The sequence below is a fragment of the Stegastes partitus genome, unplaced genomic scaffold, assembly GCF_000690725.1.
Source record: "Stegastes partitus isolate 25-593 unplaced genomic scaffold, Stegastes_partitus-1.0.2 Scaffold1795, whole genome shotgun sequence".
NCBI classification, from domain to species: Eukaryota; Metazoa; Chordata; class Actinopteri; family Pomacentridae; genus Stegastes; species Stegastes partitus.
In genome coordinates, this window is record NW_007579526.1 from 30,859 (window position 1) to 47,494 (window position 16,636).

At 45.6% G+C, this 16,636-nt stretch overlaps 1 protein-coding gene across 2 annotated transcripts in view; it reads left to right on the top strand.

Moving 5' to 3' along the window:
* Positions 1 to 16,636, top strand: part of ecel1 (endothelin converting enzyme-like 1) — a 56,958-nt gene that overhangs the window by 3,562 nt on the left and 36,760 nt on the right. For both annotated transcript variants that reach the window (XM_008302322.1, XM_008302323.1), the window contains one exon: positions 2,530 to 2,654. In XM_008302322.1, coding sequence (XP_008300544.1) covers positions 2,530 to 2,654 — 125 coding nt within the window. The remainder of the gene's footprint in view (positions 1 to 2,529; positions 2,655 to 16,636) is intronic.

The following is a 16,636-nucleotide window of genomic DNA, read 5'->3' on the forward strand; positions in this document are numbered from 1 at the left end:
ACACACACACACACACACACAGAGGCCTAAGTGACTCACAAAAGCTGTCCGCCCTGCAGGGGTAGGCGAGCAGATTGAGGGACGGAATGAAAGAAGTAGGTAGAGAGAAAAGGAGAAAATGAGGAGACATTGGGGGTGTTTGAAATGAGGGAGGGAGGGCAGAGGAACGAGGGAGAAGCACTGGCATTGGAGGCAGGGAAGGAGAGACAGAAGAAGAAGGAGGCTCTCCTCTGAAGCAGCGCTAACAGTGACAGAGAATCTCAAGACGCTTCATGGTGGAGGGAGGGAGGGACAGATGAAGAGGGAAGCAGGAGAGGTGGAAGCTGGGCATCTACTGAGAGGAAGATAAAGAGTTTGATTTTCACTTTTTCAGCCAAAAAAAAAAGAAAAACAAAAAAGAAAGCTCTGCACACAATGTGGACATAAGTGAGGATGGAAGGGGTGTGAGCGATGCTGACAAGAAGAAAGAGACACATGGAAAGAAGCAGATTAGAGGATGGAGATCCAATCAGAGAAAGACAGAATGCTACGAAATGGCTTCAGTGTGTTGCAGCAAATTATTTGCTTTTCTTGGATCTGGAGCCCAAATACATGAAAAGTCCTGGAGCTCCATCACTGGAAATTAGAGCTCCGAGTAAAAAATATCCACATACAGAATACAGTTGGGATGCTGGTGTGCAATTAAGTGAGAACAAAAAATTATAAAATGATGGAAGTTAACCTCGTCCACATATTTTGGAAACCTGAAATTGGCAAAAACCAAACAAGCATGAATGAGGTCTTGCCAGAAAGGAAGTGTCAGAAAACCTGGAAGTGACTCAGCAGCAGAGCAGTGGACTGATGTTTCTCCACTCAAAACATTTCTCATGATTCATATTCTACCTACCATTTCTTAACCTGTTACTTTCACAGCTCAGATGCTGCAAAACTTGGCTCGTATTGGTTACCACAACTTTGGACTGTGTGTCTTCTCTTGTGTAAAAAAAACAAGAAATGAAAGGAAGCTGATGGTGTCGAGGCCTATGTCCATGTCTACGGAGACGGGGAGGGGACCATGGACGTGGGCATCCTTGAGACTTAAACCGGTTAGCAGGGATGATCTAGAGCAGCTGGTGCAAACCCCTCTGGCGTGAATGCAAAATTGCTGGATATTGATCACGCTTTGGTTCATACGGCGCACATTATTGATGCTTTATTCTGACAGTATAGAGATGACAGGAGAAGGCGACAGAGAGAGAGCTGAGCCACGGCATGAGTCAACGGTAATGCCACATGGAAACAATGCAGGTCAGGGTCAGCACCTTAAACTTCTGGACCACCAGGGTGCCACATGTTTTATGTATTTCTTACTGTCGCTTCGTTAACCTGGGGATGCTAGTTCCTCCACCGTAGGTCCATTTCCAGCTGCAGCTCTGAAACTGATCGGTTACAGGTCACGTCACAGGTCTTTATGGATTGGCGCTAGAATTTACTGAAAGAGGTCTGTTCCACTGCTGAGGTTTGAGTTTACAAGACTCTGGACTGGACATTATCAGCACATTGGTATTCAGGAGCAGCATGTTATTCATAGCATGTAGGGTGTTTAATTACAGATTGAACTGAGTCCCATTAAAAAACAAAACCGGCCATGTTTGTGTGGATTCTCAGTCGCCCCGGTCACAGTAACACGAAGCACTTCAGTAGGAGGCAGCAGCTCTCTTCTGGCTGTTGAAAACCTTTCCCCTCTCATCTAAGAGGTTTTCTCAGGTCTGACTCCAGCTGGTGACTGGTTAGAAATGAAGAAGCCTCTTGGATGAGAGGTGAAATGTTCTCAACAACCAAAACAGAGAAGTCCAGTTGCTTTTTCCTGCAGCAGTTAGGATGGCGACCATCGTATCGTTTTATTGTGAAGTGACGTCTAACAGTGAGCCAGCATCAGAAAAACCCCCAAACCATGTTTACCTTCGAGTAACAGTGCCCTCTAGTGGCTGTAGTAACTATGAACGAGCAGAGGAGGAGTTCAGGTAATATTGTTAGACAGCTACCAAGTCAGCGTAGGGAGGAGGTCCGGGTGGATGGATGGGCTGGCAACAAAACAGGATACAGTGACAGCAAAGGTCACCTGGGTTCATTTCAATCCAGACCACAGTCTTCCCACAACCAAAGAGTTTCTGTGTCTAAACGTGACCAAAGCGTCCCATCACACTGTCACATCATTTATTTTACCTGCTGCCCTCAGTAAGGCTCCTATGGACTACATGCTAGGGTACGGATGAACCATCTATACGGGTGATTTGGACGTCCCCGACATGTGACCCTCCCCCAGCAGGTCATAGACTGTTACACACTGTGTAGAACCAATCTACATGTAACTACAAAGATTACTAGATTAAAAGATTACAGATTACTAAAAAGTCTGATTGTTCCAGTTTCAGCAAAAAGATGCTGGGTCACATACAACGCCACCTACAACTAGCTGTTTGTTGCTGACAGAGTAACTTGTACGACTCTTTAAAATCTAACCCGGCGTCATTTCTCCTCTTGCGGCAGCTTCACTGGAAACGCTTGCTGGACAGAATCTTCAATGACAGCTTCCTAGAAGACGAAGAGATCGTGGTGCTCGCCACCGATTACATACAGAAAGTCTCCGACATCATCAAGACCACTTCGAAGAGGTAAAGAAATGGAGAGCGGGCGGCGGCGTGGGGTGAGGGTTGTGGGTGTGGAGCGAGAAGAGAAAGATGAGGGTGCTGAAGTGTATGGAAAATCGATGAGATTGGACGCATGCATTTTTGAAGCGGTACTTTTTGAGCATGAGTAAGCGCTTTAGTTTGAGGTTGTTTTGTATGAGTGTGTGTGTTGGCTTTGGTTTGGGGCTGTCACTATAGTTTGGGCTACAATGCAGTGTCATGAGGTGTATGGATCGGCTTCTGAGTGCTGCTGTGCATGTATTTGTGTACGCATTTGTGTTTGTGCGTGAGTGTGTGTTTGATGTGAGTCACTGTTGGGTGAACTTCCAGTTCTACTGCAGCTGATTATTATTGATCTACACCCACACCTTTCTACCTCCTGCAGACTCAGACAGACGCACATGGATGGACACACACACACACACACACACGCACACACACGCACACACACACACACACACACACACACACACACACTTTCTTTCCCCTTCTTCTTCTTCTTGACAGACTCCAGGGGAGGCCTTAGAGGGCTGCTGCACGTCAGGATGTGTGTTAAAGTCACTGACAGCTCGCCAATAGTCACTGTGCTCTACACAAATACACAACAGCTCTCCGCCTGCATGCATGGCCGGCTGGCTGCATGAGTGGCAGCTGGATTACTTGCTTGTCATTTATGTCTGGGACTGGATACATGTCTGTCTGTCCAACGGCGTAACCTATTCAGACATTTTGGTAATTTCATGACTCGCCAGTTCATGACGCTGCGGCTACATCCAGCGTTGGTGATTCTATTGTCTCATCTCACTGTTTCACATTCACCAGCTCAACATATTACATCTCAGAGCCTCTGACTGTCTGGGGCTTCACGCTGGTGTGATATGGATCATATACAAGTTAGAGTATGTAATCAATAAGACTGCAACACATGTGCTTTATCAGAGGTCATGCCGTTGTCCAGCTGACAGGTCGTATGAGGTCGTGTCATTGTTTTGTTGAGAACCTCAGAGTAACTGAGACTATGGTGGAGGTGACTGATTGCTCATGTTGTGTTTTGGGACAGCTCTCAAACAAAGTAATTTAATAATGAAAGAACTGATTATTTGTTGGGGTGATCAATAGGAGCAATTTCTCTTGATCTATACAGACTGGATACGAGTCAGCACAAGAGCTTTTCATGTGAGGACCATATTCCAGGAAGTCGGCTGTGAGCCGGTGGGTGGAGCTGTCAGGAGCTACACACCTATTTGTTCTGCAAACATCACGTTCTAGTTTCTAACTTACATTTTTCACCAGACGTAAACAGATTCATCAAAGGAAGACTGATTACTGTATTGATTCGGCCTTTCCAGCCCAGTGCCTCACCGTTCTTGTTGCCATCACAGGAGGTTTGGTGAAAAGCTACTGGACCTGTCTTTGGGTTCTCCAAGACATGATCCAAGATGCTTTTTTAGTTCTGAAAAGAACCGAAAGAGAACCTAAAAGAGAAGTCCAGTAGCTTTTCTACTGAGGATTAGCATGACATGGACGCATTCTTTCTCTTTGGACTTCCTGCTTCTTCCTGATGCGTGTACTGTGGACGCGGCTCTGGAATGCCGACCACAGCGCTTTTATTGGGTCACTGCTATGAACTGGATGTATGCTGCTGGTAATTTAAAGTTCTGGGATCAGCTCCTGTTGCAGTGCGATGTGATATTACATGTTAGAGGTGGTGCAAAGTTCAGCTTCGGGGGAAATACTTTAATTCTTAACTGATCTGTTGCAAGGCTGTTTAGTTCTTGACTATATTAAATCAGGCTAATTGGTGATGAATTCTGAGTAAGATTTATTTTCTTTCTTTAACCGAGCGACTTGACTCATTGTGCCGCAGCTTCAACCTGCTCAGCTTTGTTCTGGAACAATTTGAAAAACCTCTGAGGATAGCTTCCCTGGAAAATTCAACAAAGACCGTAACCGTCCTAAAAAAGAACAAAAAGATTCAGCAAAACTTCAAAAAGGCTAAAAAAAAGATCCAAAGTCTTCCAGTTGAAAGACGCTGATGATGCCACAAAAACAAGCACAAGTACCAGAAAAATAAAACCCAGCATCCATCAGTGCTGCATGTGTGAGAGGGCAGCTTCCCTCCAACATCATAACTACAGGAGAAACCAGACCATGGATGGACTGACCACAAAGTCCAGGCCTTGGAAGCAGAGAGAAGCATCCAGCAATGAGAAAACAAACCTTCAGATTTGACTGTTTCAGAGTGTGAGCTGATCTTTGTTTAGCTTTAGTCTGTGATGGACACACAGATAACAAAAGACTGAAGGAACCTTTAAGAAGCAATGATCAAGCTACAAAAATAAATCCTGCAGTTCCCACAATGCAAATCAGCAGCACGCTCATGAATTGCTGCAGCGACTTTCTCAGAGGTAACAGACCAGGAGACAGATCCACACATATCTGGCAGAAGGACATCAGTGACGCCATGAAAACCGACTCTGTGCAGAACGGTGCTGCAGCAGCGCCGTGGAAGACGGATTCCCACAAAAGCTTGTAGTTTAGTTTGTCTGATCCGTCATGCAACACACAGAATGCTTGTTGACCAGATTTTTTCTAATGCATTTACTCAAATTGTCTTTTTTTTGGTTTCTATCCACATTTTACACAACAGACATGAGGGCTCGTCTCTGCGTTGCTCTGCTTACTTTTATCAGCCACAACAAAGCCGGGCTCGTGCTGCAGTGATCTAGTTACGTTCCCGTCCATGTAGACATCTTTTTCATATCAAATCAAATCTGTTCGCTGCATCTTTTTTTAAAAACAGGTTCTTGGTGATCTCTTTCATCTGTCGGTCCACCGCTGCTCTCCGTTCTTTATGAAATGCACTTTTTAATCACAACACTCCAGCATGCATACGCTTTGAGTTAGGCTCGTATCATTAAGGGATTTCTAATCCCCTTTGTAAAAGTACGGTTACCCTCGCCACTGTCACATCCATTAGCCCTGGTTCACTTCTCCTCAGGCTGCAGAAGCCATGTTTGATGCTCTGTCGCTTCCCCTGTTGTTTACCAATCTTCCATTTCAGTTGTATGTCCATCCATCCCCCCTGATGGCTTCAGTAATAGATTCTACACAATGTTCCAATCATCCCCTCTCCCTGTCTTTTGTTCCCTCCACCAGTGTCTGTCTGACATCCTGTGTTTCCTCCCTTTTATCACTCTTTCAGTCAGTCAGCTATAACATTTGGCAGATATGGACTTCAGCGCACAACTACACACACACGACTCAGAGGAGGCTGTATTTATCTTGGAGAATCTGCCTCGGTTCATCCTCCACTGGTTAAAATGACTGACTGGTGTTCAGCAGCACTGTCTTATAGTTGTTTGTTATTTGTTCAAAGTTTACCATGAAAAACGTCTGAACATGTAGCTTGGCCTTAAACAAGACTCCAGAACCTGATGACAAGTGGCCTTTAGTAAAACCACATAGAAGGTAAACAGGAGGTCAGATGACTCTTCAAATGTGCAAGTTTGCACATCGATGACCGTAAAAGTGCAGAGGGCTGTTTCTGACAGGAAAAGAAACACATCATGAGTACCGTAATGTTCAGACTATAGAGGCACCTGAATATAAGCCCCACCCACTGACTTTAAAAAGAAACCAGGTGTGTACACATCCAGGCTGCAGGTGTCCACGTTGGAACATGAGATATTTACACAGAAAGATGTTTTAACCTTTAATTAAATGCGTAGCGGTAACATCCACAGATACGTACCGTAGAGGCTTTTTTCTGAACACTTCCTGTAACACGGCTGGTTAAGGAAATAAAACTCCAGCAGCTACCAGGAAAAGTCACTGATGGCTATCTTCATCTTCCTCCTGCACTAAAACCACTAAAGTCGTCTTCTTCAGTGTCTCCAGGAGCTGAACAGCCTCAGAATCACTTCATCACTTCCTCAGTCTCTCTGTCGTCGTCGCTCTCAGCCTCACTTTGGTCTCTGAGGTGAATTCATAAAAATTGTAAAAACCCATAAATTAGCCGCATCGCTGTTTGAGCCGCAGCGTGTGAAAGAAGTAGCGGCTTATAGTCCAGACATTACGGTAAGTATGAAAGATAAAAATAACAGCATTTATAGTAAATTAACTGCATCAGAATAACGATCAAATGAAGAATCCCATACGTGTTTTAGATCGCTCCACTTATGAGCTTTTCCGTTTTAAATTAAAAACTAGAACCATAAAGTCTTCGATGAGGAAAATATTCTAAACAAACTAAATGTTATTTATTTACAACTGAAAAAGATTAGGGGGGGAAAAAGGCCAAACGTTGCTGCCACCTCTCACGACTACATCTCATTAAGAATTACACTTTGAGTTTGTCGCTTGACTCAGTCTGACTTTTATGCACCATTTGCACCACAGACACGAGCAGGCTTTTAGGGAATGTAGCTTCTCTGCCTTCGTTTGCACCAGAGGAACCAGCTAGGGGCTAAATGCAGTTGCAGGTAGATTGTTTTACCCCTAAGACGTTCCTGTGCTGCTTGAAGGTTCAGGAACTTCAGGATGTAGGGCTGTCAGTGCTGAACGTTGCACACTGGCGCTGTCCTCACCGTTTTTGAACCAGTTCTGACACGACATCGAGCTGCAGAAAAACCCCAATGATGCAGTCAAACAGCCACCGTTTCTTAAAAAGTGGACGCTACAGTCAGCTTGAGTTGTTTAGAAAGTGCTCGATCGTAACATGTTTGGTGGTGATGCAGCTCTAGTCCTTACTGAGGATCAAGCTGCAGAACAATTCCCATAATGCAAATCAGTGGCGTCTTTCACCAGACACCACGACTCAGTTTGTAAAATGGGCTTTCTGTCTCAGGTCCAACCTGAAGCATCCCTGAAGGTTTGTCAGACTTATTTTCTCAGACTTGGGAAAGCTGCTCTCAGAGCCACAGAGGACGTCGAACTCCTCCTGACAACGAAATAGATCTGCTCATGGAAGACAACATACAGACAGTCATGACACCATGCTTCATACGTGTAACTATGACCATCAGCTGTCTCTCTTCATCATGGTTATGTTGCGGTGAACCGTCTGGCTGCCCGGCCCTCTGTCCTGGCAGGTTTCAGTGCCAGTGGGAACAGTCAGAACTTTTACAGCCGTCTCTCCAACTCCAACCCTCTGACTCACTGTGTTCGTCCTTCTCTCTCATCCTCCCCTCACCAAACTCTTTTCCCTTCAGTCCTCTCCTCCACTGCTCTCTCCATCTGTCTACTTCTCTTCCTCCTCTGTCACTGCATCTCTCTTTCTCAACTTTGCCTGAAAACCATTTCTTTTCCTCCAGCTTCAATCTGCCAACACCTCTCTGCTCTCTGCGCCTCGTCCATTGTTCCCCATCCATCTCTGCCTCTGTCACTTCTTTACCACCTCCTCAGCTGTTCCCCTGCTCTCCCTTCTTCTTTGTAGCCACTCTCTTTATTTTTTCCTCTTCTTTTTCTCACTCTCCATCTTCCTCCCACCTCCGGTCCATCTCGAGGTTCCGTCTCCCAGGAACTTCATTACTGGGGTTTAAACAAAGGTTGGCATCGCCAGTTCATGCACACGCACACGCACACACACGCACACGCACACACACACACACACACACAGTTATATCAGTACAAATGGAGGAATACAGCTATTCCATTTCCTGGGAGGTGTTGCTCATTAGCACAGCTTATCAGACTTGGTTTAAAAAGCTCCATTTCCTCACATCAAGGGGTCTCTCCAGTCCTGCCTGTTATTCACCAGTTACACAGCTTGTTGCAGCAGAAACACACATGCATACTAATAACAAATACAGGCACCAGGAAGCTGAAGTTCGGCGTCATGCTGGGAAAACACAGACCTGAACCTAGACATGCCTGTTCTGCTGCTTCGTCTGCTGGCTTGTTGTCTGTCACGACAATATGTGTACGAGTCTTAATAATGCACTGTGCTACACTATATATAGAGATATAATGGAAAATTAAAACAAGGCCGTGTTTTGGGGAAGAAAAAGTACATTAAATGTCAAGCAGCAGCTCTGTGAGCTCTGCCTGTAGTGCAGTGATGTTCGTTAAGTTCCAACATCAGACAAACGACCACACAAGGATTCACTGCTGCACAACGTTCAGTCTCCAGAGTCCAGAGACACCATTCAGACAGCTCAACCAGACGCTCTAGTCAGTCCTTGGAGGTGTGGGCCACAGCTCACAGAACATCCATTGGGTCAAACGTTGAGTGCAGTTGGCTTCGACTGCAGGCCAGCGCTGATCATGTAAACTACAGGACACGGTCCCTCCGAGCAAGGCTGGACCGGGCTACGGGTTCTTTTATTTTCATTTTCTGTTTGGTTTTTAATCAAACCAAACGAAACCTCGAGGACATCCAAACCAAAGGATGCTTTGAGAACAAACTTGGTGCTACATCTTTGAAGAGGCTTTAATCAGTGACTGTGGATAACAGGTTGTCTTCAGAGGTGCAGCTGGATCACTGGTGGCAGAACCACGGCTGATTCTACTGACACTGATGTGCTTAGCATAAAGTGAATAAAGCAGAAAAAATGGTCCTAATTAATTCAGGACTGTCAATCTAGAGATATGCAAAAATCTTCCTCTTGCTGGGTGCACCACAGGTAAAGTCAGGTGACAGCAAATGTGTTCAGGGTTCATCCTCTGAGAATCATGAATGTTCAGTACAGGCGATGTACTGTTATTGAAATGAGTACATTCTGACCTTTTGAAGGCACCAAATGTTAAGTGAGAGGATGTTCAGGATTTATCCTCTGAGAACCGTGAACATCAGTTAAGAAACAGGGACAGTCCCCTCAGTACTGTGGATGTAGAGTCACGCTATTTCATAAGTAAACCATCTGACCTGCTCAGAGGAATGAAATGTAAAGTCAGGAGGTGACCAAAGTCATAAGGATTCATCATGTGAAGTAGAAACCTGCACCAGTCTATTGCTGATGTAAAGAAGAAATGTTTGAGCTGCTAGGGGTGAAAATGTCGGAATTCATCCTCTCAAAAGCATTAATAAGAAGTTAAAAACAAATCCATGCAGCACTGTGTGTGTACAGATATTTTACTGAATAAGCAAAAAATCTGATTTGCTGTGGTGACTGATGTAAAGTGAGAAGATCAGCGAAGTCCTCAGGATTCATCCACTGAGGAGCACAGCTGTGTCTAGAAAACATGGCTGCAATAGATACGCTCCTAAAGCCTGCTGCTGTCATGTAGAAAATCAGAAACGACCAAACGTAATGGCAATCAAAGCAGGATGTGAGTGACTGTGTTTGACAGTTCACAGCCAATCACAGCAGTAAATTAGCTTTGCCAGAAATTCACCTCTGTCTCATCTAAAAGCACAACTTCTTGGCAATTCCTCTGTTTCTCTTTCTGTGGCGAGCAGATATTTCCCAGCGTACAATTACGTGAGCAATAGCACTGTGTTGTGGAAGACGCTCACAAGACAACCCGCATGTCTTTGTCGTATAAACTCCGGCTCTTGTGTGGCACTGGGAGTCCTGCTGGCCCCACACAGGGCCACTGTGGCTCCTCGCAGCAGGAGTCAGGGGTCGCAGCAGAAGTGTTGGCCCGTTGCTACATCGTCCAGCCGAGCGGATGCAGAGGAGGCTTTGTTTCTCTCAAGGCCACTAATGGACCACAGAAACAGTCTTTTGTGCTCCTCCACACGCTGATGGCCTGTCGCTCACACAGTCCAGAGGACGCCTGAAGATGCTGCTGAAGAGGCTGCTGCTGGCTGACAGCCGCATAAATACAGAGACGCAGAGGAAAGTTTGGACACTTGTGAAAGTGGAGGAGAGGTGTGAGGGTCCACTCTGGGAGGTGGAAAGGTGACTGACAAGGAGGACGAAGACACAGACGGGTTCATGTGTTTGTTTCTGTCTTCCCTTCTGTTACAGAAACAGCTTCTGCTTCAGTCCTTCATCGATTCTTGTCATTTCTACTTCACTCTTTCTTGTTGCTCCATTTACTTGCCAGTCTTCCTCACGTCTTCTTTTTCTTGCTTCCACCCAGCTTTCTCCTTTTTTTTTCCAGCATCTGCCTTTCACTCAGTTTCACTTTCCCTCCCAGGTGTTCTACTTCATCCGTCCATCCATCCGTGCACCTTTCACACTCCATGCTCCACCTGTTCTTTTACTACCCATCGTTTTCCCTTTCACTTCTCTCCTCCTGCTCTGATCTTCATTCTCAGCGGTTTTAGGTCGCTATTGACAACTCAATCTTTCATTTTATTTCTCTCTCTGCAGCCCTCTATCGTGCTCTTGTCTTTATAGGCACCTATCGAACAAGTTCCTCCTCCCATGTTCTCACACTGATGCCGTCATACGGACAAGAGCGCCTCTCCTCATCCTGCATCCATGTTTCTTTTCTTCTTCCTTCTCCCTCCAGTGTGTGTGTGTGTGTGTGTGTGTGTGTGTGTGTGTGTGTGTGTGAGGTCCCTGAGCACTGTGGTGACTGCAGCCAATCCCATTAGCCAGATGAGCAGGCCTCCAATGAAGGGGAAAGCATAATGACAACACCAGCGCCTCTCTCACACACTCTTCCCTCTTTTCTCTCCCTCCGTCTGCTCCCGCCGTTCATCCGTCACTCTCGAGGGTGTGCGAGCGCCAGTGTGGGAATCCGCCGTGCGTTTGGGTCGTGTAGTTTAAAGGCGAGCGCCGGAGTCTGTCATTTTTTCAGTATTTATTTAGGTGAGCTGCGGCGCACAATGTGAGTGTTGGTGAGTAATCCAGAGAAGTGGAACAGCCACAGTCGAACTGTTCGCTTCCTGCTGGGTCCACCGTCTTTAAAAATATACACTCAGTGTAGCTGTAGAGCATTTTCAGATGAAGCGCTTCACCAAACAGTGGATTTCATGGCGCTATAGCTTTAAGCAGTTGAGGTTTGATTCCCAGCAGGGCCTCCTGAGCTGAAAATACGTGCAGTCAAGCTACTATAAGGTACTTTGGATAAAAGTCGCCAATAAAGAGCAGAAACGTTTGTGATTTTCTGTCTCTGTGGTGTTTGAGTTTGTAATGTGAAAGCTGATGCGTGTGTCACATTATTCCACTTTAATTTAACACAAAATTGTAAATTTCTCCCGACTGTCAGTCGAACATGACGGTGTTCCTCTTGTAAAGTTTGGACTAGCGGCGGCCCTCCCTGGCCTCTCCATTACCTGCAGGGTCATTACCTGCAGTAATGTGTTGATGCAGTGCACGGGGACGGTGTCTTTTCATCTCCCTAACTAGCCCCATTAAAATCCATTCAGCTAATGAGCCTTCACTCAGTCCTCCGGTGATTAAGACCACCACTTGATCTGTACGGCGCTCTCACTCACACCGCTTTCATTGAGCCCTGCTGTGGCTCCATTACTGCTCAGAGTAACACCGACAGCCACTCGTGTGAGCATGAAGGGGAGAGTGGGGTCTTCTGACATTGTGAGGACGTTTCAGGGAGCCAAAGACAAGCAGCGTTAATCATGTGGTACAAGTTTGCCTGTTTGAAAGAGTCCATTATATGGATTATGTGGAGATGTCGGGGAGGCTGTTCCTCCTCCAGCTTCTGAGGGACCCTGAGTGTTGATTGGTTGAACTTAGAGAAGACAAATCTGATTGGTTAAATCTGATGAAGCCTTTTTCTTCCTTCTCAGGATCCTTGTACAGAAGCAGCCCTCGTGTCTATAACATCATCACTGACGAGGTCAAATAACCGTATATATAAAAACATCCATGGTTCTACTGCAGGGTGGTCACAGAGCTCCTGCCTTCACTTTAGTTTATTATCTCAGACTACATATATATTTAAAAATACTCAACAACACAGCAGCACAATACTCAATAAAAGAGAGAAACTGATATAAACATCATGATGCACAAACACACGTATGTCGACTTATATCTAGTTGGAGAAGGAACAGAATGAAGCCAAAGCTAATCCACCTCTGAATTATGTTGATAAAGTGTTTATGCTGAAGGAAATGTGGATCTCATGTCTTTTAACCTTGAATCCACTATATTTCAGAGAGCAGTATTCTTCTCCTGAGCCCACTATTTAGCCTGGCAGCTGTAGTTTGTAATGACTCCTCGTATTGAGCTTGTACAGTTAAAACAATTGTTAAACTGATAAACTGTCAGACCCATAATGAAGCACTTTGGTTTTCCTCTTAACGTGTTGCATAGTTTCTTTTAAACAACTGTTTGAGGCTCACAAAGGTGAAGTTTAATATTCACCCACATAGATCCTGTGCCGGTGTGGCCGAGCACCAGGATGGGAACCACTGAACCCACTCTGTCCAGTAAAGTCGGCTCCACCTCAGCCAGCAGTAGAATGCTGTCTCCACACGATGCATCGTCTTAACAACTGAACAGTTCATTGTAAATTAATCGACTGGTTACCTGAACCAGCTTCTTCACTTCTAATGCTTCTGGTACATGTTGTTGGTAGTAATCAAGTACTTTTGCTTATGTTAACTACTAAATGAAGGAAGGTACTTAAAGTTCCTCTTTGATTGATTTTCACCCTAAAAACTCGTCTGTGTATCAAATTTAGATTTTTTTTTCCATGAAAATAATTCCTTCCTGCCTTAAACAGGTTTACCGTAATGTCTGGACTATAAGCCGCTACTTTTTTTTACCTGCTTTGAACTCTGCGGCTTAAACAATGATGATTTTTACGAATTCACCTGGAGACCAAAGTGATGCTGAGAGCGACGACGACAGAGAGACTGAGGAAGTGATGAAGTGATTCTGAGGCTGTTCAGCTCCTGAAGACACTGAAGAAGACGACTTTAGTGGTTTTAGTGCAGGAGGAAGATGAAGATAGCCATCAGTGACTTTTCCTGGTAGCTGCTGGAGTTTTATTTCCTTAACCAGCCGTGTTACAGGAAGTGTTCAGAAAAAAGCCTCTACGGTACGTATCTGTGGATGTTACCGCTACGCATTTAATTAAAGGTTAAAACATCTTTCTGTGTAAACATCTCATGTTCCAACGTGGACACCTGCAGCTTAGAGACCAGAGCAGCCTGGATATGAACACACCTGGTTTCTTTTTAAAGTCAGTGGGTGGGGCTTATATTCAGGTGCCTCTATAGTCTGAACATTACGGTACGTGCCACGTTGCACTGTTGCAGATCTATGAAGTCCGTTCCTCTCTCAAAAAATCCCTTCTTAGGTACTCGCTGCAGCTCAAGATCACCAGCTCACCTATGGCTCTGCTCAAACGCTGTGAAACTGCTCTGCAATAGACAGGAAGCATTTCAGCCATGAAACTGATTGTGTAGGAGAACAGTGATGGAGATGCTCCACGCTGCCAGCTGACAGGATTAAATCTTTAGGTTTGCTGCATGTGAAACTCCAGAAGTGTGAATCTGTGTTTTTGAGACTCACACTCTTCACTGCAGTTTGACCGTGGACACCATGCTTCTTCTGCTCACCGTGTGTCTTCCAACATATTAAAGAAAAAAAAACACCATTTGGACATGCTAACAAGAAACCTAACAAAAAAAGTTGCTGATTATTTCTTCCAGCAATGTGCTCCTCACTGTGCAACCAAAGGGACCTCAGCAGCCAGGCAGCAGCCAGGAGACACAACATGGAGCTTTGTTAAGAGTTTAGCCCTCGTCTCCCAGCCAAACACATCCGTGACTTGTCTGCTTATGAACAGAGACAGATACAACTGATACAAACCCTGAACTCCCAGTGACACAGCAAACAAGCCGCGTTGCTGGGATTAGCGAGGGCAAGTATGCGCATCGCTGCTCGAAAGGTGCACATCATTTTCAGATAGCAGCCTCATCACTGTTCTAAATGAATACTTCGTCTCAGGGATTACTCAGCCACTGTGTTTCTCTCTTACCTGCTGTAGCAGCTTATCACCGTTTAATCCAAACCTGAAAATATACAAGGATCAGAACATTAGAACCGCCTGTCTAACACTGTGTAGGCACCTCCTCTCCGAAGCAGCTGACCACAAGACCTCTGTAGACACGTATCAGGCACCGAAAAGTTCCCACAGACACGCAGTCGGTTTCAGATCTGAGGAATTTAGAGGCCAAGTCCACACCTTGAACTCTTTGTCATGCTTCTCAAACCATTCCTGAACAATGTCTGCAGTGTGACAGCAAGCATTATCCTTCTGACAGAAGTGTACGTGGTCTGCAATGTCAAGGTGCTGCATGTCAGCTCAAGGCTCAGAGCGTCGCACTGTCTCCACCAGTTGGCCTCTAAACCAACACACATGTCCAGTTATTTACATCCATCCATCATCTATACATCACTTAATCCTCACGAGGGTCTCGGGAGGCTGGAGTCTATCCCAGCTGACTCAGGCCTTGTTTATATAATGTAAAAGAAAATGTGTTAAATCAAAACCAGGCCATCTTCCCCCATTACTCCACGGTCCAGTTCTGATGTTCATGTGCCTACTGTAGGTGGTGGACAGAGGTCAGTATGGACACTATGGCTCAAGACAAGGTGTGTCAGAAAAGTTCCAGGACTGGTGTCACAAAAGATAGATCTCAAGCTACCAACCAGGAGTTTCCCCTTCAGACCATCAACCAGCTCGTCTACAGAGGTCCTGCAGCGTTTGCTTCGTCCAGAAGAGGCAGAGTTGTGTCAGGACCAGTGGAGGCTGCGTCACCATGACAACCTGCTCACAGCGCCCTGAGCATCCCACAGCTCCTGCTGAGAAGAACATCTCCTCCCTGCTCACCCCACCTGGCTCCGTGGGGTTGGTTCCTCCTCCCCAAGCTCAAGGGCTCATCAAGGAGACCCGTTTAGAAGACGTGGACGACATCAAGATGGCTGTGAGGACGGAGCTGAGAGGATCCTGAAGAATCCTTCCAGCAGTGAAGAGAAGGCTGGAGGAGGGTGGTGGACTCCAGGAGGAGTACTGGGACGGGGACCACTGGTAGTTTGTAGTTTGTATTTGTGACAGCAGTCCTGGAACTTTCCTGACACACCTCGTATGCTGCGAGCTGAGCAGGACTGCGTATGTTCTGACACCTTTCTATCACAGCAGCACTGCATTTGTCAGCAGGTGCATTATTCAGTGACATTAAATTTAAATGCATTGGTCGCGTTACAGCTCAGAGGTTCTGAGATCACATCTGTCGGTGGGCTGGAGTCTTTTCAGGGTGAAGTTTGCATGTTGTCTCTGCATGTGCTCCGTCTTCCTCCCACAGTCCAAACACAGGCTGGGCAGGTTCACCGGTGGTTCTAAAGTGGACGTAGATATGAGTTTAAAGATGTTCTGACCCAGTTATCTAGCCCTCATAATTTGGCCCTTGTCAAAGTCAGTCACATCTTTATTCTTCCTGCTTTTACTGCTTCCAGCACATCACTTGCCTGCCGTGTCCCTCACTGTGACAGGAGCCTTTATAATGAGACAATCAAAGTCACTCACTCCACCTGTCAGTGGGTTTTACTGTTTGTGTGATACCAGGAGAACTGTCTCACAGTAATAATGGTAGAAAGTAGTCATAAACAAATGCCTACTTATCCACACTAAAGGCTGTCTGACATTGTCTTGTTAAACCATCCATATCTGTCTAATCTCACCCCGTAGGCTGAACATCATCATCTGACCAAGGCCTTCCCGTTCACACACTCGTATCAACACGCAACTCACTATTTGCATGATTACAGGAGTCTGCCTATTATAAAAATGTAAAGAAATACAGTTTGAAGGGTTTTAAATGACCAGCGCTTTTCCGATTTCTGCTGAGTACAGTCTTGAATAATCAACTGTGAAAAATAACACACACTGCAAATTAATTGGCATTGTGAGTTTGGTTTTCAGCAGCCACACAGCTCATTGTGGATTATCCCCTCTTACTCGGAGAGATTACTGTCATTACTTCTCCTCAAAGATGCCTCCAGTGAAACAGCTCACCATCTCTCCCACACATACAGCCCAGTGCTGCACTTTTACCATTATCATATAGATGACTTCCACACATTTAGGTGCAC